The sequence below is a fragment of the Rousettus aegyptiacus genome, unplaced genomic scaffold, assembly GCF_014176215.1.
Source record: "Rousettus aegyptiacus isolate mRouAeg1 unplaced genomic scaffold, mRouAeg1.p scaffold_m13_p_2, whole genome shotgun sequence".
In the NCBI taxonomy this organism is placed as follows: Eukaryota; Metazoa; Chordata; class Mammalia; order Chiroptera; family Pteropodidae; genus Rousettus; species Rousettus aegyptiacus.
The window spans coordinates 7,015,684-7,038,978 of record NW_023416295.1 but is presented as its reverse complement, the minus strand read 5'-3'; the positions used below and the strand labels follow the sequence as shown (position 1 = coordinate 7,038,978).

The window sequence follows — 23,295 nt, the reverse complement described above, 5'->3', positions numbered from 1 at the left end:
TAGAAGTGCTATGTGCCTGTCATGGCCTTGCCTCTTAGCTGCTGTGATACTTTGGGAAAATCACCTGGACTCCCCCTTGCTCCATCTTCTGATGGACTTTTGGCCTCTTTTTTGAATAGCTCAGAGGCCACCAGAGACCCTAGGCTCTTCCTCAGGGTCTCAGGATTGTGTGAGCCTTGGCTTTTTGTACATTATTCACAGAGAAGGCCGAGATGTAAAACAAGCTAAATTTGATTCAGAAAAATGAACACAGTATTTTTGTACCCAAATACTGAGAAGAATGTCACACCTTGCACACTCGAGTCCATGAGAACCGTGGCTTCACTCTCCTCCAAGGAGCTTCCTTTTCTGTCTCCCCACAAGACTCCATGACTAGATGGTCCCTGTGCATGGGCAGGATCTGGGCTCAGCCTGACGTGGAAAGGACAGGCCGTGCTCCCCTGGCCACTGGCCGTCACCACCTTTCTCCAGCCCCTCCAGTGTGCCTGCCTTCTGCCAACATAAGATTGGTGAGAGAACTCAAGTGCAGCTCTTACATCAGGTTGTATCTGGTTTGTTTTAATCAAAAGCTTAGCTCTCTAACAGCCAGGGTTTCCCTCTAGTTCTAGTCTTCTTAAAAGGCAAATTCAGTCAGAGAGGGACATTTCTGCCTATATATAGAATGGGAAACCTCCATACGCACAATCTCGGAGGGGCGGTAGAAGAGACTAAATGCTTGTCCAACTTACGGTTTTTGTTGGTGGTGATTGGTTTGTGCTTATTTTTAGATGAGTCAGATTCATTTCAAAAAATAAATGAAAAATGGTTTCCAGGTTGTCGCAGGCACTGAGCCAAGTGCATCACACACTTATGAATGTCATTAGATAATTATCATATTTACCGTCAATAGCACTCGTTAATCTCTTGTGCAGGGAGAGGAGCCCTTCACAGCATAATTGCTGCGAAACATCTCTATTCCAAGTGTGAAGCAATTCCATGTAATCCACACCTCTGAACTGGCAGCAAGACAACCCCGTATCTTCCTTGACTCCGTCCTCTACAGTTTCTCAAAGTTCCTAGCACTTCTACCCTCCCTCTCCCCAAGCAATGAAGGGCCTCATTCAATTCTGTTCGACCAACTTTATACAGCTGCTTCTGTGTACCAAATACTGCGTTCACGATAGCAAGACAGATATGACATATTCCCTCCCCACAGAGGAGTTCACAGTTTAATGGCGCAGAGAGAAAGACAAGGAAATAATGTAGGCTTTGGGAGATGTGTGCAGTAGCAGAAAGAGGTACAGATGAGATTCAGGAAAGGGGAGGAGGAGCTCTCTCTGGAGGGCTGAAAGAGATCACAGAGAAGGTGATGCCCAGGCTTTAAAGGATGAACAGAAGTTTCACACAGAGATCTGTCATAGAAAAAGTACTACTGCTACACGAGGGTTCGCTGCCTCTCTCGCGCCTCATCTCCAGCTCTGCTTTAGTAGAAGGTCTTAGCATATTGTGAAGGTGGAAAATGGGAAGATAGAGTGGCCGAGGGATTTTACTTTGGAAAGAGAGGGCACTACTAGATGATGGAGGGAGTAGATCGTGGGGAGGTCAAATGCGTAATCGTAGTAGTAGTAGTAGTAGTAGTAGTAGTAGTAGTAGTAGTAGTAAGCCACACCTCGCACTTATGATGTGCCAGGCAGAGTTCTAAGTGCTTTGCATAGATTAACTGGTTGCAACGTTGTCCCTTTATTATAGAGATAGAAGAAAAAAAAACAACTAAGTAACTTAGGAACGCATAACTTCCAAAGGGAAAGTGGAGATCGGAACCCAGGCAGGCCGGCTGGTTCCCCAGTCTGGGAACCGTGAAACTACAAAGTCAAGGGGTTAGCAGGCCAAGTTTGGGGAATGTTTCTACTGGGAGCTGAGGTTGAGAGGGAAGAGATGAAATCCAGCAAAAGCTACGCAAAGGGACAAAAGTACCAAGAGGAGATTTTAAAGAAATGTGGCTATTTCTTTGCCTGCATCCCCACCCCCATCACACTCAGCTTCAGTGTCTCTCGTGATTTCGTTTTCTGATGGGTCACTGTTTCTTTAAACATGACCGCCCCCCCCCCCCACACACACACACACCAGGCTGAGATCAGTACTTTGGGGACACTGCAAACCTTTCAGACGGAGGTGGCCAGACGGAGGAGGAAGTCACAAAGGGGAAGGAGCAGTGTGTTCCCGGGGTGAGGGGACAGCTCGCGCATGGAGGTGGGACAGCCCGGAGTCCGGGGAACAGACCGTGACAGATGACGACAGAACTTAGGACATTTTCAGTCTCTTCCTGACTTAGCCCAAGAACCCGGTGCCATGACAGAACCCCATCAGGTGCTCACGGGGGGCAAGAGCTTGAAGATGTCCCCAACGATACCTTCCCCATTTCGGTGTGCCCTTTCTCTGCACAAAACCTGGAGTCACACAATGGCAAGAAGACCTGCATTCGTCTTCTTTTCGTGCTTTGGGAGGCATGGCTCCTTCCCAGGCAATACACGGGAAACAACGGATATTCACTTTGTTGGGGGCAGAGGGGAGGAGAAACAACTTTTTTGATAGTAAAAGAGCATTTGGGTTTAAACGAAGAACATTCAAACCCGCCACCATGGGGTAAAAATAAAAACTGCAGAATCGGGGAGAGTATTGGCTCTCTTTGGGGGGGGGGGGAGTCCGTTCAGTTTTCCAGGCATCAACAGACTGATCATTCTTAAGATCTGTGTTTCTTCTGCAGTTGTATTTACACATTGGTTTCTGGCAAGGGTGAAGTGTTTGGGAACGACCTTCAGTAAAATGCAGACATCACCTCATTGGGTCTCATCAAAAGCAGAACTTGTCCTCCCATTCATCTTTGTCAGACCAGCAGGAACAGCCGGGCTGGGTCATCCAGGGCCACCGTCTCTCTCCCAGTGGAGGCAATGATTTTATCCTTCCTCCTGCTAATTAGACCTGGGCTCACTTTAACCCCACGAGCCCGTTATGCTTCATTAAACCTCATTGCCTCCCTTTGGATCATTTCTCACTAGGATTGGGGTACTGCGTGGGAGTTGGCTTTCAGGGGCGTTCAAAGGATAGAGCCCTGATCGTCTTGTGTCATAGTCTATTATTCTGTTTGGAGACCCTCTTCTCTCTTTAAAAGTGAGGTTCCTACCAGAATTTTAGGCTCACAGACTTTCTGCTGCCACATCATGGCCCTACCCCCAGCATGCTCTCCCTCTCCCATAGGAAGGCTCACAGGATGTTGAAATGCCCGGGGAGAAAGTCCAGTGGGGCTGTTGCCGCTTTGCAAGCCAGAGGAGAACTTTTTATCCTGTTAGCAAAACCAACAGAGCCTTGCTTCATCCTCCACTGAAAACTCTCCCAAGGCACTGCGCAGGCTCTGACAGACGGTTTTAGAAACAGCTAGAAGAAGGGATCTGTTCAATGTTATTTACAATTCAAGAAAGCAGAGCATTTCCCTGGTCTAGCCAGTTTCCTAACTCACCAGACCAAACTCTACAAAGCTTTTCGACCACTTCGCAAATATGGTCAGCTCGTAGAGGGCTGACGGTTCTCCAAGCCGGTTGCCGAGTGCGAGCAGTCCAGAGAGACATGCACACGTCTGCAGTTCCCATCAGTCCCGAGTCTGTAGAGGCAGATGGGAGGGACGTGCAGACACAGGATGGTGTGAGAATTGGGACCGACGGGGGTCAGAGAAACTGCTGGACCCCGAGTGTGTGCTGCTGACTCAGTCAGGTCCAGCCTGCTTCCCAGTTTTCTGCAGAGAAGCACCAGGGGTAAAAACTTGCTTGGACTAAAGTGACCATTACAGCAAACATGTAAATAATTAAGCTTACGAACATAGTTTCAACTTTCTTAAATTTCATTCATGTAGCGCAAAGGCTATGCATAGTTGCTTTTATACTTCTATCAACCCAGTGCTTCTCAAAATTGAATGTTCATTTGAAATACCCAAGAATCTTGGTAAATAACGGATTCCAACGGGGAGGTCTGGGGTCAGAGCTGAAATTCTGCCTTTCAAACAGCCCTCAGGTGATGCAGATGATGCTTCGATAAGCCTCGGAAATTTGGGTCGAGAAAATGCAATAGTCTCCCTCTCTCCCCAGCCTACTCAAGCCCATCTCTTTCGGGCTACATTATTCTACAATCTGCTTTCTTCACTTGCGATAGAGAATGAGCATACTTCCATTCAACACCAAAAAGGTCACACCTTTTTACTACTCACACAAAATTCCATAGGCGAAATGCCATGATTCATCTGCCTTGTCTCTTATAGGTGTAGACTCAGATGTCTCTAAGTGTGGGGCCATTTTTAAGCCTGACCCTATTCATCAACTCCATTACCGAGCCAGAAGGAGCCTTGGCTGATTAGCGATCTCACCTGGGCCTAACACTAAGCTCCGTATTTCTTCAAGCAAGGAAAGGGAGTGAATTGTGCCTCAGAATGAAATCATCTGGCCGAGCTCCACAGCACACGGGGCCACAGCTTCTCCGCAGTTCTCTGACCAGGTTGTGCTTCCTACATGAGACCTCGCTGGTGAACCAAGAAGCCCATGACACTGTGGAATAAACAGAGTTCATCTTCTTTTGTTGTCAATTTTATAAAAAAAAAAAATTGTAAAGGAAAAAGCAATTCCTCATTCTTATACTAAGACACACACAGACATCAAAATAAGGAAAAACACAAAATTCACAGGAATTTTTGAGATTCAATCATGAGAGCTCGAAAACGTGTTCTTGCTTGTGGCCAACTGCTTTAGACCCTTTGGGACAGAAACCACACTTCTCTGCACGTAAAAACCATTGATGGATAATGTTGAGGTCAGGCATTAACCTGGTTCCATGCCCTCATCTACAGCTGAGAAAACAGGCTTGGGGTTGTTGATGAGCCCACGGGGTCAGATTAATAGAAGCAGGTCATTAAAGTGCTCCAGACCATTAAGATGAAAAAGCATGTGAAGCTTTACAAAGGCGAGGACAGTTTAGAAGTCACCATTTTAGCCTCATGGCCATCAAACCTTTATGCACATTCGAATCAGTAGAGAAGCTGTTAAAATTACTAATGCTCAGGCCCAATCAAAACCAACTTAAATTTTCTTGGGGGTGGGACCCAGATATCAGTATTTTCTCATCTTCCAGGTGATTTCAGTGTTGAGCCTTCAGTGACAAACCTAACAAATAAAAGTAGAAGAAGTCCATTTCAATCCGAATTTCAGATAATAAATTTTTTAGTAAAAGTATGTTTCCAATTATTGCATAACGCATACTTATACCAAAGAGAGATTCATTCTTTACCTAAATTCAAATCTCACTAGGCATCCTGTATTTCTTCTGGCCGTCTTAGAGCTACAAGTTTGAGAGCCAGGCTTGAGGGAGAGTCTTTGCAAAGGCTCCCTTCAAGGTCAAGGTGTCAAGTCTGTGCCCTGATGGGTAATCTTCAATCCCAAATTTGGTCTCAGATAGGATTCAGGAGCCAGGTGGGTGGCATCTTTTGGATCAATGGGGCAGTGGACCTGATATTTGTAACTTTTCTCTGAAGAGAGAAACAAGATGTTATTTATTGCCAAATGAGTCGAGCAGGTGGTAGATATTAGCGGTGTGTGACGCTCTGCTGTGTGTAGCTTACAGTTTGCCAGAGGCCCCTTTCATCTGGTTCCACACGCATATACATGGAGTAAATAGTTGAGCCCCTGATCAGACCCTGACGAAGACTTAAATGCTCTCAGCAGGAGCAAGGCCCTTCCCATAAACATCGACTTCCTCCACTCGGGCCCAAGAGCAGCCCGGCATCTTCTAAAAGGGATATACAGGCTCTCGTTGCGACTCCCTCCCCCGTCTCCCTGCCAGCCTCTTGTCTCCCAAACCTGGAGAATTGAGAGCTGAGAGATGCTGTTTACTATTGCCAAAGTCCCTCAGGATTTAAAATGCACCCAAAGCAGCAAAAAACAAAATACCTACATCCCAGTCAGAACGGCTAACGCAAAGGCCAGCCGTCAGCCTCACCACTTTCTTCCTGGGACAGGAAGGCCTGTTCACCGGGAGAAATGCTAACAAGTGGTGTGGGAGGCTCCCTGGGCCAGCAGCGGCCAGCTGGTGGCTTCATTTCAGCCATGTCCATGCAGGAATGGCCTAAGGGAGTCATCCCATAGGCTCGACCTCCCAGAACTCAAGAACTTCCAGACTCATCCAGGATCCCAAACCGAACGTACTACAGAGGCTGAGTCCTGTGAGCTGCCCGGTTCATAAAAGTGCTGATGTCCTTGTAACCTGACCCCATAGTTCCACAAGCGGATGGGCCTTCCCGGCACACATTTTCCTATTTTGCTCCCGGTTCCCTCTGGTTTCTAACCCATAAATGGTACCCATGGAAAATAAGGGGCGTGGTTCTGCATCATTCGAACCAGGACTAACTCCCATTCAAACAGACCCCAAATCCAAGACAAGCAACGCGTGGGCGAGGCCAGAGAAAAACTGATGACTGAGACTTTCGAAAGAGCACGTGTGAAGGAAGTGGGGAGAGGCTCTGGCCTTCTTCTGCGCGGTGTCTCAGGATCCCAGGGCAGGGAGCGAGCCGGGGCCTTGCCAGCCCGGTCTCCAGCCAGTGTTCAGGGATCGGCCTCCCACCAGACACGCTCAGGCAAGCAACCAGCCCACGTGTCGCCCCCTCCTGAAGCTCCAGGTGGCCTCTGCCGGGAGGCTCCTGCGGTCTTGCTCCATACACGATCAATTATAGCCCAGAAAACTCTCGAAGACATTTGTCACCTCTGAGGTTAGGACTATGAAATCCCATTTCTACACTAAGGTCCCCCTCCGACCCTTGAAATCCACAAAATGCTTCCTGGGGCAAAGAGCCCACGTCGTTAAGCTGCCTGAGCTCCCTGGAGGTTCCAGAGGCCACAGTGACTCATCTGGCAGCCGTCTACCCACAGGCCTCCGACGGCGAGGAGGCCATCTGGACACCAGCCGCGGCACGCATGGCACCAGGCCGCCAGGGCCCCGGCGCTTCTGGGGGCCTATGTGACAGGCGCCGAGTCCCGTGGGGCACAGAGTCTCCCCTGGTTCCAGTTGCTACTGGTTGGGTCATTCACCAAACATTTCTTGAGCTCATGATATATTCCGGAGCCTCTGCTAGACGATGGGAATAGCAGACAGCTGAGACGGAGTCTCTGCCTTGAGAGATAACTCCACTGCAAGAACCTCCATGTGCTGATGCACAGGGCCACCTCTGGAGACCTGGCTGGAGGAAGTCCTCGGGGACCCCGACGAAGACGATCATTGGAGTTTTACTGACAAATGTGAGATCCGGAAATCTCTTGAAAGTCTAATAGTAAACGTATGATTAGAATGTTCGAAAGCAGCCGTTCGGTAGTCTATTCCACAGCATTCATTCATTCATTTATTCGTTCATTCCACAGATAATCGGTGAGTGCCCCGCTCTGTGCCTGTCTGAAGTTCAGGCCCTCAAGAGACAGGTGACAGCAAAGTAGAGGGGACTCGCCGTTCCGCAGCTTGTAGTTTAATGGCATGTGCACGTCTGTGTGTGATTTGGACGTTTGGTAGTAATTAGTGCTGGGAAAAAAACGAAGTGAGGCGGCGTGCAGTGTCGGGGCTTCTCTTAACCACAGGCCAGGCCTGGTCTCCGTGGAAAAGAAATATCTGAACAGAGGCTTTACGATCAATGTTTAATGAAGGGAAGATGTTCCTCCCGAAATCATGTTAAATTAAAAAAAAACAGGTTAAAAAAACAGTAATCAGTAGGATTCCCTTTTTGTGTTTTAAAGTATATTTATACACTACACACACACACATACACACACACACACACACACACACACACACACATACACGTGCACTGAAGCAAAGCCCGGGAGAGTGCCGGGATTACCCTCAGCATACTCCGTGTTCGGTCTCCTGCCAACCCTGAAGGCCACCCCAGCCACCAAGGCCACCCTTGGGCTCCCTGAAGACACCATGCCCTCCAGGTGCCTACCCCGCTCTCTTCACACCTGTCCCTTGCCCTCAGTGAACTGCGAGTCTCTGCGGGGCAGAGACCTGCCTCAGTCACCGGGCACAGGATGCCACGGGGTGCCAACCGCACACCTCCTTGCAGGGCGTTTCTGGGGCTGGCCTTCTTCCTTGTGGGTTAAGGGGGTACCTGATGCTTCCTTCTTATTACTGTTCTTTACTTTGTCTAATCAACGCTTTCTGCTCAATCTTTGGACCCATGCCAATGAATCCTAACTTTACACATAGTTTCCCGAAGCTCTGCCTTCCCCCTTCCCCCCGCCCCTCCATCATAAGTACGTTTCCAACACAGATTTTTTTGGGGGGTAAGGGGGATGGGGGAGGAGCTACCGCTGCCCCCGGCACAGGAAACTGTGGACCTGACAGCTCCTGCAACTTCGCCGCAGCACTTTGTGCTTTGCTATTTTATAAGAGAAAAGTGACTTTTCATTATTTTACTTTAGCATTTCTTTACTGGTAGGTTAACTTTTTCTTTTTTTTTTCTTTTTTTTTTTTTTGCCTTTGTATTTCTCCTATAAACTATTTTCTTTCTCCACCACACTGTCGAATGCTAGGACTTTTCATCTTGCTGTTTCTAAGCTTTTGTATAATAAGAGGATCGTCAGGTTCCTAAGTACCTTCCAAGAGGACAGGCAACGGAAGGAGTCACAAAGGGAAAGACGAAGATCTGTGTAATAGTAAACGTCTCCTCAACCTGTGGAAAAACCACCTGACAGTCAAAAGTCAAATACATTTTTTAAATGTACTTGTTGAAAGCAATTCCTTTAAAGTTCCTGTTGATCAACTGGGGAAGGGCAGGGAATTTCTGGACATTTGGACGATAAACAGAAACCAGATCTCCGAGCTCAAAATCGAGAAGGTCTCTAAGCGCCACCTCCTCTGCAGAGGAGGAATCTGAGACTCATGCAGGTGACGTGCCCTACGCTCAACCACAGGGCTAGGAAGTGACAGTGCCAGGACCTTGACCTCTCCTAGAGGAACAAAATGGAATGTCCAAAAGAAGGGGAAGTGGCCCATTAGTAGGTTCTGCATTCTACACAGTCTATGAACCACAAAACAGGATGTTATGAAAAAATGCCAGCATTGCTGCCAGGGTGGAAATGCACATGGCGACAAGCCAGGCAGAGAAGATTTTAATGGACAAATAGCTTGTCAAGACCCCTCTATTAGAAACAGATGAACTCTCCGGGAGAAGGGTGTGGGGTGGACACAAAGGATAAGTGTGAGACAGAAGACCTCATCAAGGTCCCTTTGACAGATGTCGAGCTCCGCACGTGATGAAGAGTCTGTGTGTCTTGATCTTGGAGAAGGGGGCCTTTTATAAATATCCTAGCATAGCTTAATGATACAAATCCAAAAACAGAAGTTCAGTTCTCTGAAGAATACGGCCATTCGAATGAATGCCATTTGAACCAAACAGAGCTTGGTGGCTCACAAGGAGAAAATGGCCCCCTTTTTGGGGGGTGTTCCCTGGAGACCTGCTGGATGTTGGAGAATCCACACACACGTGCACGGCATGTCCATTTCTCATCGCCATTTGGCAAGGAGGAAACTTTCTCCTAGAAGAAAGAGTGAGAAAGGAGCTTTGCTCTGGGGAACAAAGGCACAATACGAGAGCAGTGGCCGCCAGCACATGTAGTAAGTAGCCTAGGCACAAGGCCACTTCTGCTGCAGGCCTTGGAGACATGACTGGAGCAGAGTTCAAAGGGATACCCGATGGTCAGACCCCCAGCTCTGCCCTCGTGCCCCTGGATGGATCAGCCAGCTCTCGGTCACCTTAGAGGAACCCCGAAAGTCTAATACAGACAAACCCAAGACAAGAAGTCTTGCTTCTACCAATGTCACTTGGTCTAGTTCCTGGGAGGGACCTAAAATTAGTTATTTTGGTCTGAGAGCAATTTAAACAGAAAAAAAAAAAAACTATTTTTAATACAAATAAATTCAATGTACGATTTATAGATCGAATGTCTGAGGTCCTTGGAAACAGTAGATCGGCGTTATTTTCTGCCATAACCAGATTTAAATGTACAACTGTCCTGGAAAAAGTCTCCATTTTGTTGAGCCCAGACATTGGCACTTGTCAGTTCACCGCTAGTGACAGGGGACCATTAAAAACGCATGGAGGATCCCAGCCCCTGATGGTAAATTGCTCGGCATTTCTTTTTGTGCCAATCGTTTGGCAATATCCAGATCGATGAGTGGGTCAGGACTGGAGCTGAAATAATCAGCAATTATTTGTTTTATTACTTTCTCTCTCAAGACAGAAGACTCCCTACTTGGATCAGACCCAAAGGAAAGTTGGATCTGACTCTGTTACATTCTACACACTCTGCCCACTTCCTACCCAAAGCTTTCAACACATCCCTTCTCCAGCTACAGTTCCTTGAATGCGATGGACCTGAATTAGCATGTTCACCCAAAACTGTTAGATCATGACCCAAAGCTTAGCCCAAAGCAGTCTCAGAACAGAGGTTTATTGACTCGGTCTCCACTGAAGAAGGTCGCTGAACCTATTATTTGCACAAGCATGCCAGTGGTTCCCATAATCAAGCAAGCTTGGGAAACTGATTTGTTGCAAACACATTCTTTTGAAATAATGGAAATAAAGGAATTGGGTAAGAGAGCATTGGGGGCTGGGAAGAGCTCCCTGGCACTCTTCAACCACCCAGACGTGATGGGATAGGAGAGGCACGGGAGAGAGCGTGCAAGGATAACCACTCAACAGGTTATGGCTACCTCTGATGGATGAGACAAGCATAAAGATGGAGTTTTCATCCAGAAGGACCATGCAATCGAGTTGACTAAGTGTCTAAACAAATCAGCGGGGGCCAAAGGAAAGGCTGCTTGGTGCCTTGGAAGCAATGGATCTAGGAATGAGTCTTTCTTGGAAGAAAATAGCTGGAAATCAGTTCTGTCTGTGTTAAGTGGGGACTGACCACAAGGGAAGTGTCATAAAGCGGCGTGGAGATTATTCATTTTTTATGGAGACAACCCAAATAGCTGTAGCCTTGCAAGAAAGGTTGACTCTGCTGAACTCTGAAAATAAGAACTTAAAAAGCAACCGATCCTCTTGTATAGTAACCATCAGCTTAACCTTAGTGTTTCAGATTTACCCACTACATCCGAAATAGACAATTCCACATTTAAAACTGTTCGGATTACAGTTCTTATTATGTAATTTTTTTTCCTCATCACTAGCATCTGAGATTATTTGCAAATTAGAGTAAATTCATTTATAGCACACATTGAAATTCATATAAAGAACAAAGCACATGAGTCATGTGCCTAGCCACTCGATTTAAGGAAAGGGAAGCTTTCCCCATGAAGAGTATCCTGTGTTGAAAGTTTTCTACACTTAATTCCCTGAGTTCAGAGCTGAAGCACTTGTAAGTCTTCTCTGTAAGTTGAGTTGCTAACATGTTCGTGTGGTAAACAAGCAGAGTTACATAAAGTGATCTCTCCTGAGTCTCATTCCTGATCTCTGTCCCTACCACTCCTGTCTTCTGTGCACACAGCTGACCTCAGGATGGCCAACGGAGACAATGACCCATTAGGAACAACGAGTCACTGTTTATTGCCTGTGTTCAGTGTGCCAGGAGATGTGTTGCTCATCCTTGCAGCTGCAGGAACCCATCTTCTGCTTCTTAATAGCTCTGGCATCCCACTGATCTTGGAAAAATCATCTCCCAGTCCTCCTGAGACTCAGTTGGCTCATCTATAGAATGAGGGTTGAACACAGTAATTTCTAAGCACCCTTCACCTCTCAACCACAGGAAGCCTGAGTCAGTATGAAAAGCTTGACTGTCTCTCTGAAAGTGCCTACTTCATATCTCCCACCCTTCTGAGGGTCAGGAACCAGGAGCAGCCCAGTTGGGAAATTGAAAGACAACAGTGAAGGCCCAACATCTACCTGTCCCTGGGAAAGCCTCACCTCCAGACACAAAGCTCAGTGCCCACACTCGTTCTTTGTTCTGAACCAAGACGTAGAAGGGAGTTTTCCTGCAGCCACTGCTGTTAGGGGACACAGCAGCCTTGATGAAGCTCATGCTGTCCTGGATTACAAGCCGTGCCTGGCCCATCCACCCTCACAGCACGCCTCTCTCTCTCTCGTAAAGCAAACGTGAAAGCTATAAGGGAAGGGCTTTCTAGTGTATAGCAGGCACTTAAAAAATACTTTCAAAATAAATTAATTAAGGTCTAATAAATTAATGATGGGATGAATGGATGGGTTGGTGGATGGGTGGGTAGGTGGATGGGTGGAGAGAAGAATGATGGATGGATGGATGATGGATGGATGGATGGATGGATGGATGGTGGATAGACGGATGGATGGATGGAGGGATAGATAGATAGATGGATGGTGGGTGGATGGATGGATGGATGGATGGACAAACAGTGGGTGGATGGATGGATGGATGGATGATGATCAGGAGATCTGGTTCTATGTCTTAAAACTAGTTCTATATCTTAAAATCTGTGATCTTAAATCTATATCTTAAATCTATTTAAAGTCTCCAGGACTTAGTTTTTCCACCATAAAAATGGCAGCCAGAAAAGCCCCCACCTCACTGAGTTATTGTAAGGGTTAGAAGAGATAATCTCCACAAATCGATCAGCAGTCTGGCCAGCACGCAGTTAGCATTAATAAGTGTCAGCTATTTTTACTGGAATATTGAATGCAAGTCATCTCATTACAAAGAAAACCTTTAGTCACTCTAAACGGTGAAAAAGCAAGACATAACAGAATTCAGTATTTTAGAATTAGTAGCACGTTGCTGGCTCTACATGCCTAGACACCAGTGGGTCATGAGGAAGCGTTTGAGAACACTACACATAGAGCACGCAATGGGTTCTTAGTGGAGATTTGCAATATGAACAGATAGAATCAATCGCAGAGTGAGAGAATGAAGGAACAGACGGAAAAAGTGAAAAGAAATGAGAGATGACCCAGTTCCGTGGTTCTCAACCATGGGCGATTTTGTCCTCCCCGGGATTTTTAACAATATCTTGGGACATTTTTGGTTGTCGCAACTGGGAGGTGCTGCTGGCATTTAGTGGGTAGAGGCCAAGGGTGCTGTTAAACATCCTGCAACACATAGGACAGCCCCACTGCAAAGACTGGCTCAGCCTTGAATAGTAACAGCACAGAGCTTGAGAAACCTGATTCAGTTCATTGATTTTAAAACTCAGCTCTTCCATAGAATACGTGTGTGTGTGTGTGTGTGTGTGTGTGTGTGCGTGTGTGCATGCGTGCGTGTGTGTGCATGTGTGTTTGAGGTCGATATGCCTAAAATTCAGCTGGATTTAAGGACCCCTTTATAGGTGTATTATACTCCTTATGTCTTTAAGGGATTTATACCCATCCCACTGCAAGAAAAACCATGCTATAATGAATTATATTGAAATTCCCCATGGGAGTCACATTTCCAAAAGACTGCAAGATTTGCTTGTTCCCAATATGTGGAAACCACAATATCAGAATTTCAAATTGTTAAGGGGCCTTTTGAGTTGAGAAAGCAGGAAATCATGTTATTAAAATATAATTTGGTCATGGAGTAGTTTCCACATGGACTGGTTTACGATAAAAAAGATTTCAATTTCGTGAACATTCTCTTTAGCAATTTGGAGATTTTCAAATGAGTCGACAGGAAGGTGACAACGACTGGTTGTTTGTCGTTCTCCTACAGCCACGCAGTGGTCTGGGAATGTGTCTGCAGGTTAAATTTCAATCTGTGCATTAGAAATTTTTAATAACTAGCATGGAGATTCATCCGAGCAAAACCTACAGTGCAAAATCACGGAGCTGCTGATTTAAGCCAGAAACTGAGGTTTAAAATGCACTATGTGAATTTCATTTCTGCTTGAATCCCTGTACTGTAGCCTGGTCACCCCGCCCCCATCAGCACGGACCTTCACTCTCTTCCCATCCTGGCACAAAACAACCCTGCCCCCACCCAGAAGTCTTCGGGTCCCTGCCCACCTCTCCATCTCTGATCTACCCATTCTCCCTCTTCCACTTTTTTTAGTGATCTTATTGTCTTTTTTTTTAAATTTATTGATTTGTAAAAATTTATAGGCAGTAAAATGCACAGAACGTCAGTGTAAAGCCTGATGACATTTGACAAATGTTTACTCTCCTGTTACTATCTCTCAAATCAAGATGTAGACTTTTTATATCCCAGAAATGTCCTTCGGGCCCCTTTCCAGTCAACATTCCCACCTTCTGTACACAGAGGCAATGGCTGTTTGGATTTCTAGCACTGTAAATTGGTTTTTCCCAATCCGAAATCTCACACAAACAGAATCACACATTATGTTCTCTGTCGTGTCTGACTTTTTGGCTTAACATTTATGCCTGCAAGACTCAGACATGTTGCAGTATATTTGAGCTGTTTTTTTCATTGTTTCATGGTTTTCTATTGTACTGGGGACTATTATGAATGAAGTTGCAATGAACATTCCTGCATAAGACTTTTTTTTTAACACTTGCTCTTGTTGCTATTGGGCTTTTACCTAAGAGTAAAATTACTGGGTCGCAGAGCAGTGTGTGCTTATCCTGACCATGCACGTCGATGCTCCAGCCTGACTCGACATTTTTTAGTTCTTAAGAAGTGCCCACTCTCAATCTTTGGGACCTCACGCATCCACCCCTCCCTTCTCCTGGGTAACCCTACCCATCTGTCAGGTCCTGATTTAGATGTGATATATCAAGGAGCTTTCCCTGACTTCTACAGAAACCTACCAGGTTCTCTCTGATAGGAGCTTCCATAAATCCTGTTATCAGAAGCTCATGCAACAGCATGCTTCTAATCTCTGTCTTTCTTCCAGCTTCTAACATCCAAGGGGTAAATATTGTCTGTGTGGTCCACAGCTAATAATTATGCCTGATTCGATTATTACCCAGTACCAGCCTCTTACATGCTGAACGTTCCATTAACTCCTGTGGATAGATGGATAGATTAACGAAGGGGAAGATGAAGAGTCTTGGGGATAGCTTAGCCAGTCCAGTGGTTTTCAAACTATCCTCCGTGGCACTCTTATGGCTTCTCCCATACCCTTGGAAATCACTGGGGTAGGTGGTGGTAGGCAGAAAGGGCCAAAGGGGCTGGGGACCTCTCGACCAGATTCAATCAAAGGGATTTGTTTATTTTAATCTAATTTATATATCACACTTCCGTGTAATATTTCATTACAAGACAATACGCTTTAAAAATAATAACTTTTATGATCACCAATCTGGTCCTAGGCTCCCAAACTCAAATATCATCGGGGGCTAGAAAGAATAATGTAACAAGTCAAGTAGGCAGGTGTCTTTGCACGTTTAATACATGCAGATAATTTTCACTTCCGCAAGGAACTATGCTCTCTCTCATTATTCTTGAAACACATAGTCCACTCAATGTAATGCTTGCTCATTTACATATTTTATGGCATAGCTCCAGAAAAATGTTTATCCAAAAAAAAAAAAAAAAAAAGAAAGAAAAACTTCAGCAAAAACCAAACAAAAGTAGCTTGGAAAAGAGGATTATGAGCGGCAAGTAACATTCATTTTTAAAATGAGCAAAGGACCTAAATAGACATTTTTCTAAAGAAGATATTTGAATGCTCAACAGGTACATAAAAAGATGCTCACCATCACTAATCATTAGGGAAATGCAAACCAAAAGCACAATGCCATATCACTTTATACCTGTTAGAATAGCTATCATCAAAAAGACAAGAGCAAACAATTGCTAGCAAGGGAAAAAGGGAACCCTTGTGTGCTTTTGGTAGAAATGTAAATTGGTACGCCCACTATGGAAAACAGTATGGAGGAGCCTCAAAAAATGAAAAATTGAACTATCATATACAATGTAGTTGTGTATATATGTAACGAAATTTATTCAGCCATAAAAAGATGAGGAAACCCTGCTATTTACAACACGGATAGACCTTGATGGCATTAAGCTAAGAAAAATCAGTCGAACAGAAAAAGACAAATACTGTATGACCTCATTTACATATGGAATCTAAAGAAACCCACAAAACTCATACAAAAAGAGATCAGATTAATGATTACCTTGTGGGGGGCGGGTATTAAAGGAAGGCGGACAAAAGGGACAAACTTCCAATTGTAAGATAAATAATTACTAGGGGTACGGTGCACAGCATGAGGACTACAGCTACCACTGTGTAGGAGATGGAGGAAAAACAGTAAATCTTGAGAACTTTCAATACCATGAGAAAATTATTTTTTCTTCATTTCTTTGTATTGTATCTATATGCATGGATGTTAACTAAACACGTTATCGTAATCATTTCATAATATATAAGTCAAACCTTTATGCCATATACCTAAAACTTACACAGCAGTGTATGTTGATTACGTCTCAATAAAATTGAAACAAAACTGTTCATTTTTAGTGCCAGAGATCACACCCCATCTGCCTCAGAGGGGCAGCTTCATTTCCGTTTCAGCCACTTGCTGCCATGTGGTAATGTGGGCTATATGACCACGTCTTCTGAGTTGGCAAGATAAATCAAGGGGTTTATCAAAAGGTTTTTTCACAGATAGTGCAAAGTAACAGCATTTGACACAGTCAGGGAAAGCATTCCAGGCTTTTGGAGGGCTAGTGACTCGTACGCCATCTACAATGCACTAACTTCGGATCACAGCCATTAACCATCAAAACAAGCTCGTTAACTTTCTTTGTGAGAGTTGCTGGTCTATATCTAAAACGGAACAAAGGCGGCAGCAGTAATAGCCACCACGTGCTCCGTGCCTGATGTGTGCTGGATGTGGGCGAGGCAATTTACATGCAGGCTGCTGTTTAATTCTCACCATGGCCCTCCAAGAAAGCTACAATCACATCATTACCCCCGTTTCCCAAATTACGAAGCGTAGGCTCAGAGAATTACCTGCCTAAAGCAGGATTCCATCCCACTCTGTAACCAATGAGCCACCCAGTGGCCACATTCACCTTTCCTTCACAGTGTTCTTCTAGGTATAATTCTGTATTTATTTATGAGAAGACAGTGCACTCAGGAGCCAGAATCCTTTCGTGTGGCTCTCGTCGCCCACCGTCTGCCTGACGCAGAATAAAAGCTCAGTGAGACACATTATTATTAAACATCCAAATGAATAAGCACACATCTTTCAATGTCTTCAATGTCGATTGTCAGATTGTCAGAAGACAGACTAGTGTGCCATAACCTGGACTGGTAGGCTGCACGAACTTGCTTTAGAAAGACAGACGATGATTGAGCAAAGACTGTTCAGTTTTCCAAACAAGTCCTTTCAGGGGCATTACATACAATGAATTTAAGAATTCGGGACATTGAAAATTATTTGAGAGAACGTGATCTAAGCAGCTCCCAAATGAAGACCAAGAAGAAGAGGAGGACATGGCAGCATGGACATTGGGGGGAGGAAGGGTCAATGGGAAAACGGAGCTCAAAACCCGCCATCGCTCCTCGGCCGCCACCTGTGGATGGAGGTGTGTGTGTGCCACGCAGCCAGCGGCTTCAACGGCGGTCAGGAATAAGCAAGGTCTGTGTGTTCCCATGGATGCTCAACCAACGGGGTTCATGCTTTGTTCTTCTTTCACTTACAAATGCTTAAACTAAAAACATTGACATATCGCACTGTATCATTGAATAATCAGAGTGTGGGTGTACTGAGATGTCATTTGTAGGATCTGGGGCAGATGTTTTACGAGAAGAGAGAGAAGGAAAGGCATCTTAAATATTTCTGTTTGCCTAAAGCCCTCCCTCGCACCTGATTCCAGGGCTTCTCTTGGGCTTACCAAACACCGCTGTGTGAAGATTAAATGATTTAAAAAAAAAATGACTCTGAGACTTCAGCACAACACTTAGATGCAAAGTGGAACTGAACCCGGTGTGACTCTACGCTGTCTTCATGTTTCTATGGACCGAGTCGCTATTTGCTAAGGTAGTTGCATGTCGCCCCCACAGGAAAGCAGTGTAGAAGATGCTCCCTGCCCATCACGCGTAGCAGCATCTCTGGGTTCGATGTACCTCAATATTCACACGTGCTGCATCTCACTGGCAAATCCTGCTGCAAAAATGAAGCTGAGCATTCTTGTTATTTTTTCCCATCTCTCATGTTTATGAGAAGGTAGAGATGGTTCGCCAATAATTAGAAGGTCGGGAAGGTTCCAGAAGGCACAGAGATGTGCTCCGCCAGCCACAGACCTGAACCCCTTGGAACATTTAAAGTGTAATAAAACAGCAGGGTGTTTTCTTTGATAATATCAAATCCAAAGCGTTTTGTATAATTTTGAAAGAATGAGAGACAAGCGCATCCTTGACTTAGTAACATTTATTCGATATTCTTTGAAATTAGCAAGAATCAGAAGAAGCACATATCAATCAAATACAGCCACAAAATATGTCCCAGGTATAAATAAAGATGCACTATGAGAAATACTCACTACCAAAGGAACCAGGACTCTCTTACATTTACTACCTCTTAGCGACTAACACCAACGTAAATTTAACTTACTCACGATATAAACCCCTTGACTTTTTAAAGAAAATATAGATTCGATTCGATCATGACTTGCTTCGCTAGGCCCTTTCGTTTCGCACGTTTTCAGGGCCAAGCTAGAAGACCGAAAACAACAAAAACGAACCAAAACAGTGTTTTCGCAAGGTTCAACAGAACAGTGCAGAAACAAGCTACTTACCCATGCACAGAATAAGGCAGAGGCTAATTTCATTCAGGTTAGGAATAATAAATTTAACTAGTTTCTTTTTCACAAAACAAAACACTTCAGACTTCTTTTTTTAAGTAACGGGTATATTGTTCTACGCGTCATACTCTACGTGGTTTCCTAACTCTACTCAGAAGGCCAACGCTGGCACGCCAAACTGAAACTTACCGTTGATTAGACTTACTCTGCACCGGCCACGGAAATTAATCTGGGTGTCAAGACACTGTCTACCATGAAAAGACCACACACTAGTTGCAGCATAGATGTTAGAGAGCCGAAAGTACATTAAAACGGAGTCTATGGATTCCTCGAATTCTGTTTTTAAAATATTTTGTTTTTCCCAAACTAAAAGCTGCAGAAAATTAGTTCTTAAATAGTCTACTGAAAACTCTTGAGCAGCTAACGTTTTCAATTTCTTAAGCTTTTTATTTTCTTAAAAATATTTAAATGAGGGTAGTATCCCATCTTTTTGAAAAATAATCGCCAAAAAATGATTACAAATCTTTTGTTTTAATCAGTGTGACCAACGGTTTGTCATCAGGGCTGTAATCCTCGTAGGCTATGGGGGTCACGTCATACATCGCAGGCCGCGGTTTCTTCCCAAACCTAAAATCACAGGGAGAGAGAATTCTGGTTAGATATATACTGGATCTCAAGTCCTATTAAAGGCAAATGACGAGAAAAACTTATATTCGAGAATCAAATGGAACTATAAAGAATATATTCTCTAGCAAGTATGGAAATTTGAGACTTCTTCATAGCAACAATGAATGAGTATAAATATTAGTCTTTGGTGCAGGAAGTGAGAAATAGATTTCAACAAACGTAGAGTCCAAATTAATGTTGGCGCTTGTAGGTTGAATCTTGGCAAAGCGATCAGGCGTGACAGCTCTACATGGGTTTTAAAAGAACGGGTAGTGATTTGTCTTTTTCTTCTGAGGCTCATAGGGATTTGGAGAGGCAAGTTTTTTTTATATCCACTCTAGAGCCTGGAATGCACAATGGCAGGGTGGCCTTCCCTGGACTGTGGACAGACAGACGGCCCCTCCCTTGGGACTTACAGAAGGGCTGTGTGCAGGCTCGGTGGGCTTCTGGGGTTCCAAGATAAGGAGCAGGGCGGAGGGAGGAAATGACTTCGGATAAGGAGGTGTTTGCCCACAAAACACGTGGCGCCCACCATCTGATCCCACCCGCCTATTACTCCCCAGCGGCCACATACATACGTGAGCCACCGTTTTTCACTCTGAGCACAAAGCCATTGTCCCAACAGATCTGTATATTATATTTCAAAAGCCCCTTGACGGCAGGACTGATGAGCAGAAGCCGGGAGTGTCAAAATCCAATTTCAGGACTTTCTAGCTAACCAGAGCTAAGTGCCCATCATTAAAATAAAGCGGATTCAACTTCTGGGTGGTCTCTTTCATTCAAGACCTCACCTTCCCTTAAAGTCCCTGGAGTGCACTATGATTTAAACGATCTTACACAGTAAGCTGCCACCCCTCCCGCCTTTTATAGACAACTTTTTTTTTAACTGTTTCAAATCCAATGAGGCTCATTAAAAAGAAAATTTTAAAAGAGCTCCAATTTTAAAAACGTTGGTAAGATGAGCATCCTAGGACATCAGAGCCTTATTCACCGCCATTTACGGCTTGGCCACTCTCCTTTCCTATTTCTTCCTTTGATGTCTGGGAAAGTCTGTCTTCTCACACAGAGAGAAGAGAAATAGAATCGAGGGGGAAATGAGAAACATTGCATTCCTCCCCGTGATCTTTTATTTTTAAACATTCTTCGATCTAGTATTCCTGAAATTCCTTCAGGAGCGCAAAGGCATTAAATCATGCCAGGTGGGCACCAGGCAAAATGCAGAGATAAAGCGTTAAAGCCTTCTGCCACGGAGAAGCCCACAGCTTTTACTGCAATATTTAAAAGCCTTCGGTAAAATCGTGTCTCAAATGCGAAATCTTCCTGAAGGTCGGGATCGCGTGTGCATAAATATGGATTGGGCTCCAGCCTGCGGCCAGTTGATTTACACTGAGTGAGGCCCTCACAATCTGAGACCAGGAGAGGGGGCGGCGGTGCAGATCTTCACACTTTCTCCCAAGTCTGAAAATTGCAGAGGGTGCTTTATGGCGCAAACATTTTCACAATGTATTTCTCATAAAATAGCAAGATGTGTTGGTAACAAAAATGCCACTAAAAATATTAATTAATTTCGATTGTCTAAAAAACCGGAAGCTAGACAACATTATAACGTAGACCAAGGGCTAGCACACTACAGCCTGCAAGCCAGTTCCAGCCGGGGGCCTATTTTTTAAATCCAGTTTTATTGGAACACGGTCGTGTCCATTCGTGATGCTGCTGCTTCCACAGCACGAGGCAGAGCTGGGTCATCACAGAGATCCAAAGCCTAGATGGCCCCCGAAGTAGCATATTTTGAGGCTGAAAGAATCACTCGCAATCCCTCTCCCCAAAGGATGTGACACAGGTGTCCGGCCATGTGAGCCATCACAGAAGCACTGAAAGAGCCGTGGCAGAGGCAGTATCAATATCGCCGGCATCTGACCCTATTTGGTTACAAGCCTTGTATAGCTTGTTCCACTAGGAAAACAAAAGCCATTGCAACCAGCCATAAGGCCGATGGAAGGGCACACATTCTTCTAGTTCATCCTCCCCTGAAAGTCAACAGCTACAACAATATCGCGGAGAATGTCAGGGGCATCTGACCCTGAAAAAGGCCCAAATCAGGAGAGGCTATTCGAGAAAAAGCAACTACGTCCTCTCACAGCTTTTTTTATTATTATTATTATTTTTAATTTTCTGTGATCAGGCACTTATAGCTCGCGGAGCAGTGAGCAATCAGATGTGACCTCAGCTCCATCACTTGGAGAATCATAGCTTCATTCCTGCCCGTCAGTTACAAACGCTCTCCAGCCTGAATGTAAGCAAAGAGGCCGTAGAACAGATGACTCTTAGGACGAGAGAGAGAGGGGCCTCCTTCTGAACCCAGCACCAGCACCGACTGATTGCTGACATCACCAGACACTTTCTCAGTCACTCGTGAATGTCACAGATGAAGCACTGGAGTGTTTGTCCTGCGCGGATATTAAACTGCAGTCATTCTGATCCAATGTCACCTCCAGGCTGGGAGACAGACCATGAAATGAACGTTAGGTAGAAGCCACTGCTGAAAACTAGGGAGGGGGTAATATTAAAAAGACTATAGTTTTGTCAATGCCTTTCTAGGGTTTCTAGGAAAAGGGAGCAAAAAGGATCAACCCACCAGAGACCCACGCAGGGTATCTAAAGAGCCATGCTGTAAAAACCACAGGTTGAAACTAAATAAATCTTTAGGCGAGAGCATTCTCGGATATTTGGGAAGGTATTGGATTAACTTCAATGGTTTTATCTGCAGTCACTGGTGCATGTAGGAGCTTGTTGGTTAGGAATTCTGCAGTAAGTATTTTTTTTGGTTAAAATTGGCACTGAATCAGAACCAGGTTTGTAAATATTTTCAAGTTTTTCCTTTCCTTCTGAGAATATTTAGTTAAATATCTTCCCAGTAGACTCTATAAGCGGGGAGCCCAGAAGAATTTATCGTAAACTATTCTGAGGCTGAAAAAAAATATTCTCCCTCTTGAACGCAAAAGGATCTTGCTTAGCCAGATATCCCTCTGAGAGGGGAGGGGATGTGATTTCCCAGGTACCCAGGACATCCCAGGATAAAGCCAGGGATTCTGCTCTTTCTGGTGAGCGAAACCCTTCCACGAAGACTCTCGAGCAACAGAGAAACTTGTCTATTCTCATCCCCTTTTCACATCTTCTACTCTCATCCAGTGATTTCAGGATACTGCAAATACTCTCGCAGGCTGGTACCACTTACTAAGCTGGTGCCCTGGGATGAATCTGTCTCTCAGGCAGATGAAGCCAGCTCCTGCCAACTACTAACCAAGATCATCCATTCATTCCAGACCAAAGTTTAGTAAGACTTCAAGGGTCTGTTATGTGCCAGGACCCACAGGACATGTAGTAATAAAAGCCACTGCCCATTATGCAAGAGCTAGTGAAGGAAAGAGTAAAATAAACAATTAAGATGAGATTTGCAGGGACTGGCCTCAGGGCTTTCTGGAAATCGAGGATGCTGAGTTGACCCTTAAAGAAAGCAGCCATTGATGGGCAGCTGTGCGGGGCCTGACTTGAAAAGGGTTGAACTCTCTTTCCTGCCTCATAGTCATTGCCGTAAGGCTGGTGCAGGTCCCACGGAGAAACTGCCCGTGCCCCACCGAGGCCCTGGGGCACATGCGCTGTGTCTCCCGATTTCTCTTTCGTTGCCTGGGTCTGGCTTTCGCTTCAGGAAGCAATCAGATGTGACCTCGGCTCCACCGCCTGGAGAATGACTGCAAGGTCTGAGGCTTGGGTTTAGGGGTTTCCTTTTGAAGAAAGCAAACTTTCTGAATCTATGAGTGACATTTGGACAGAATTTGGATCTGCTCATGTCTTGATCTAGGTCAATATACGATGAAGATTATATCAATATCAATATCCCAAA

The 23,295-nt window shown here is 45.0% G+C and overlaps 1 protein-coding gene across 2 annotated transcripts in view; it reads right to left on the bottom strand.

The window, feature by feature from the left end:
• Positions 1-18,337: 18,337 nt before the first annotated feature.
• The window catches only part of DNER (delta/notch like EGF repeat containing), a 254,119-nt gene continuing 249,161 nt past the window's right edge, over positions 18,338-23,295 (bottom strand). For both annotated transcript variants that reach the window (XM_036236759.1, XM_036236760.1), the window contains exon 13: positions 18,338-19,355. In XM_036236759.1, coding sequence (XP_036092652.1) covers positions 19,244-19,355 — 112 coding nt within the window. In that variant the 3' untranslated portion in view covers positions 18,338-19,243. The remainder of the gene's footprint in view (positions 19,356-23,295) is intronic.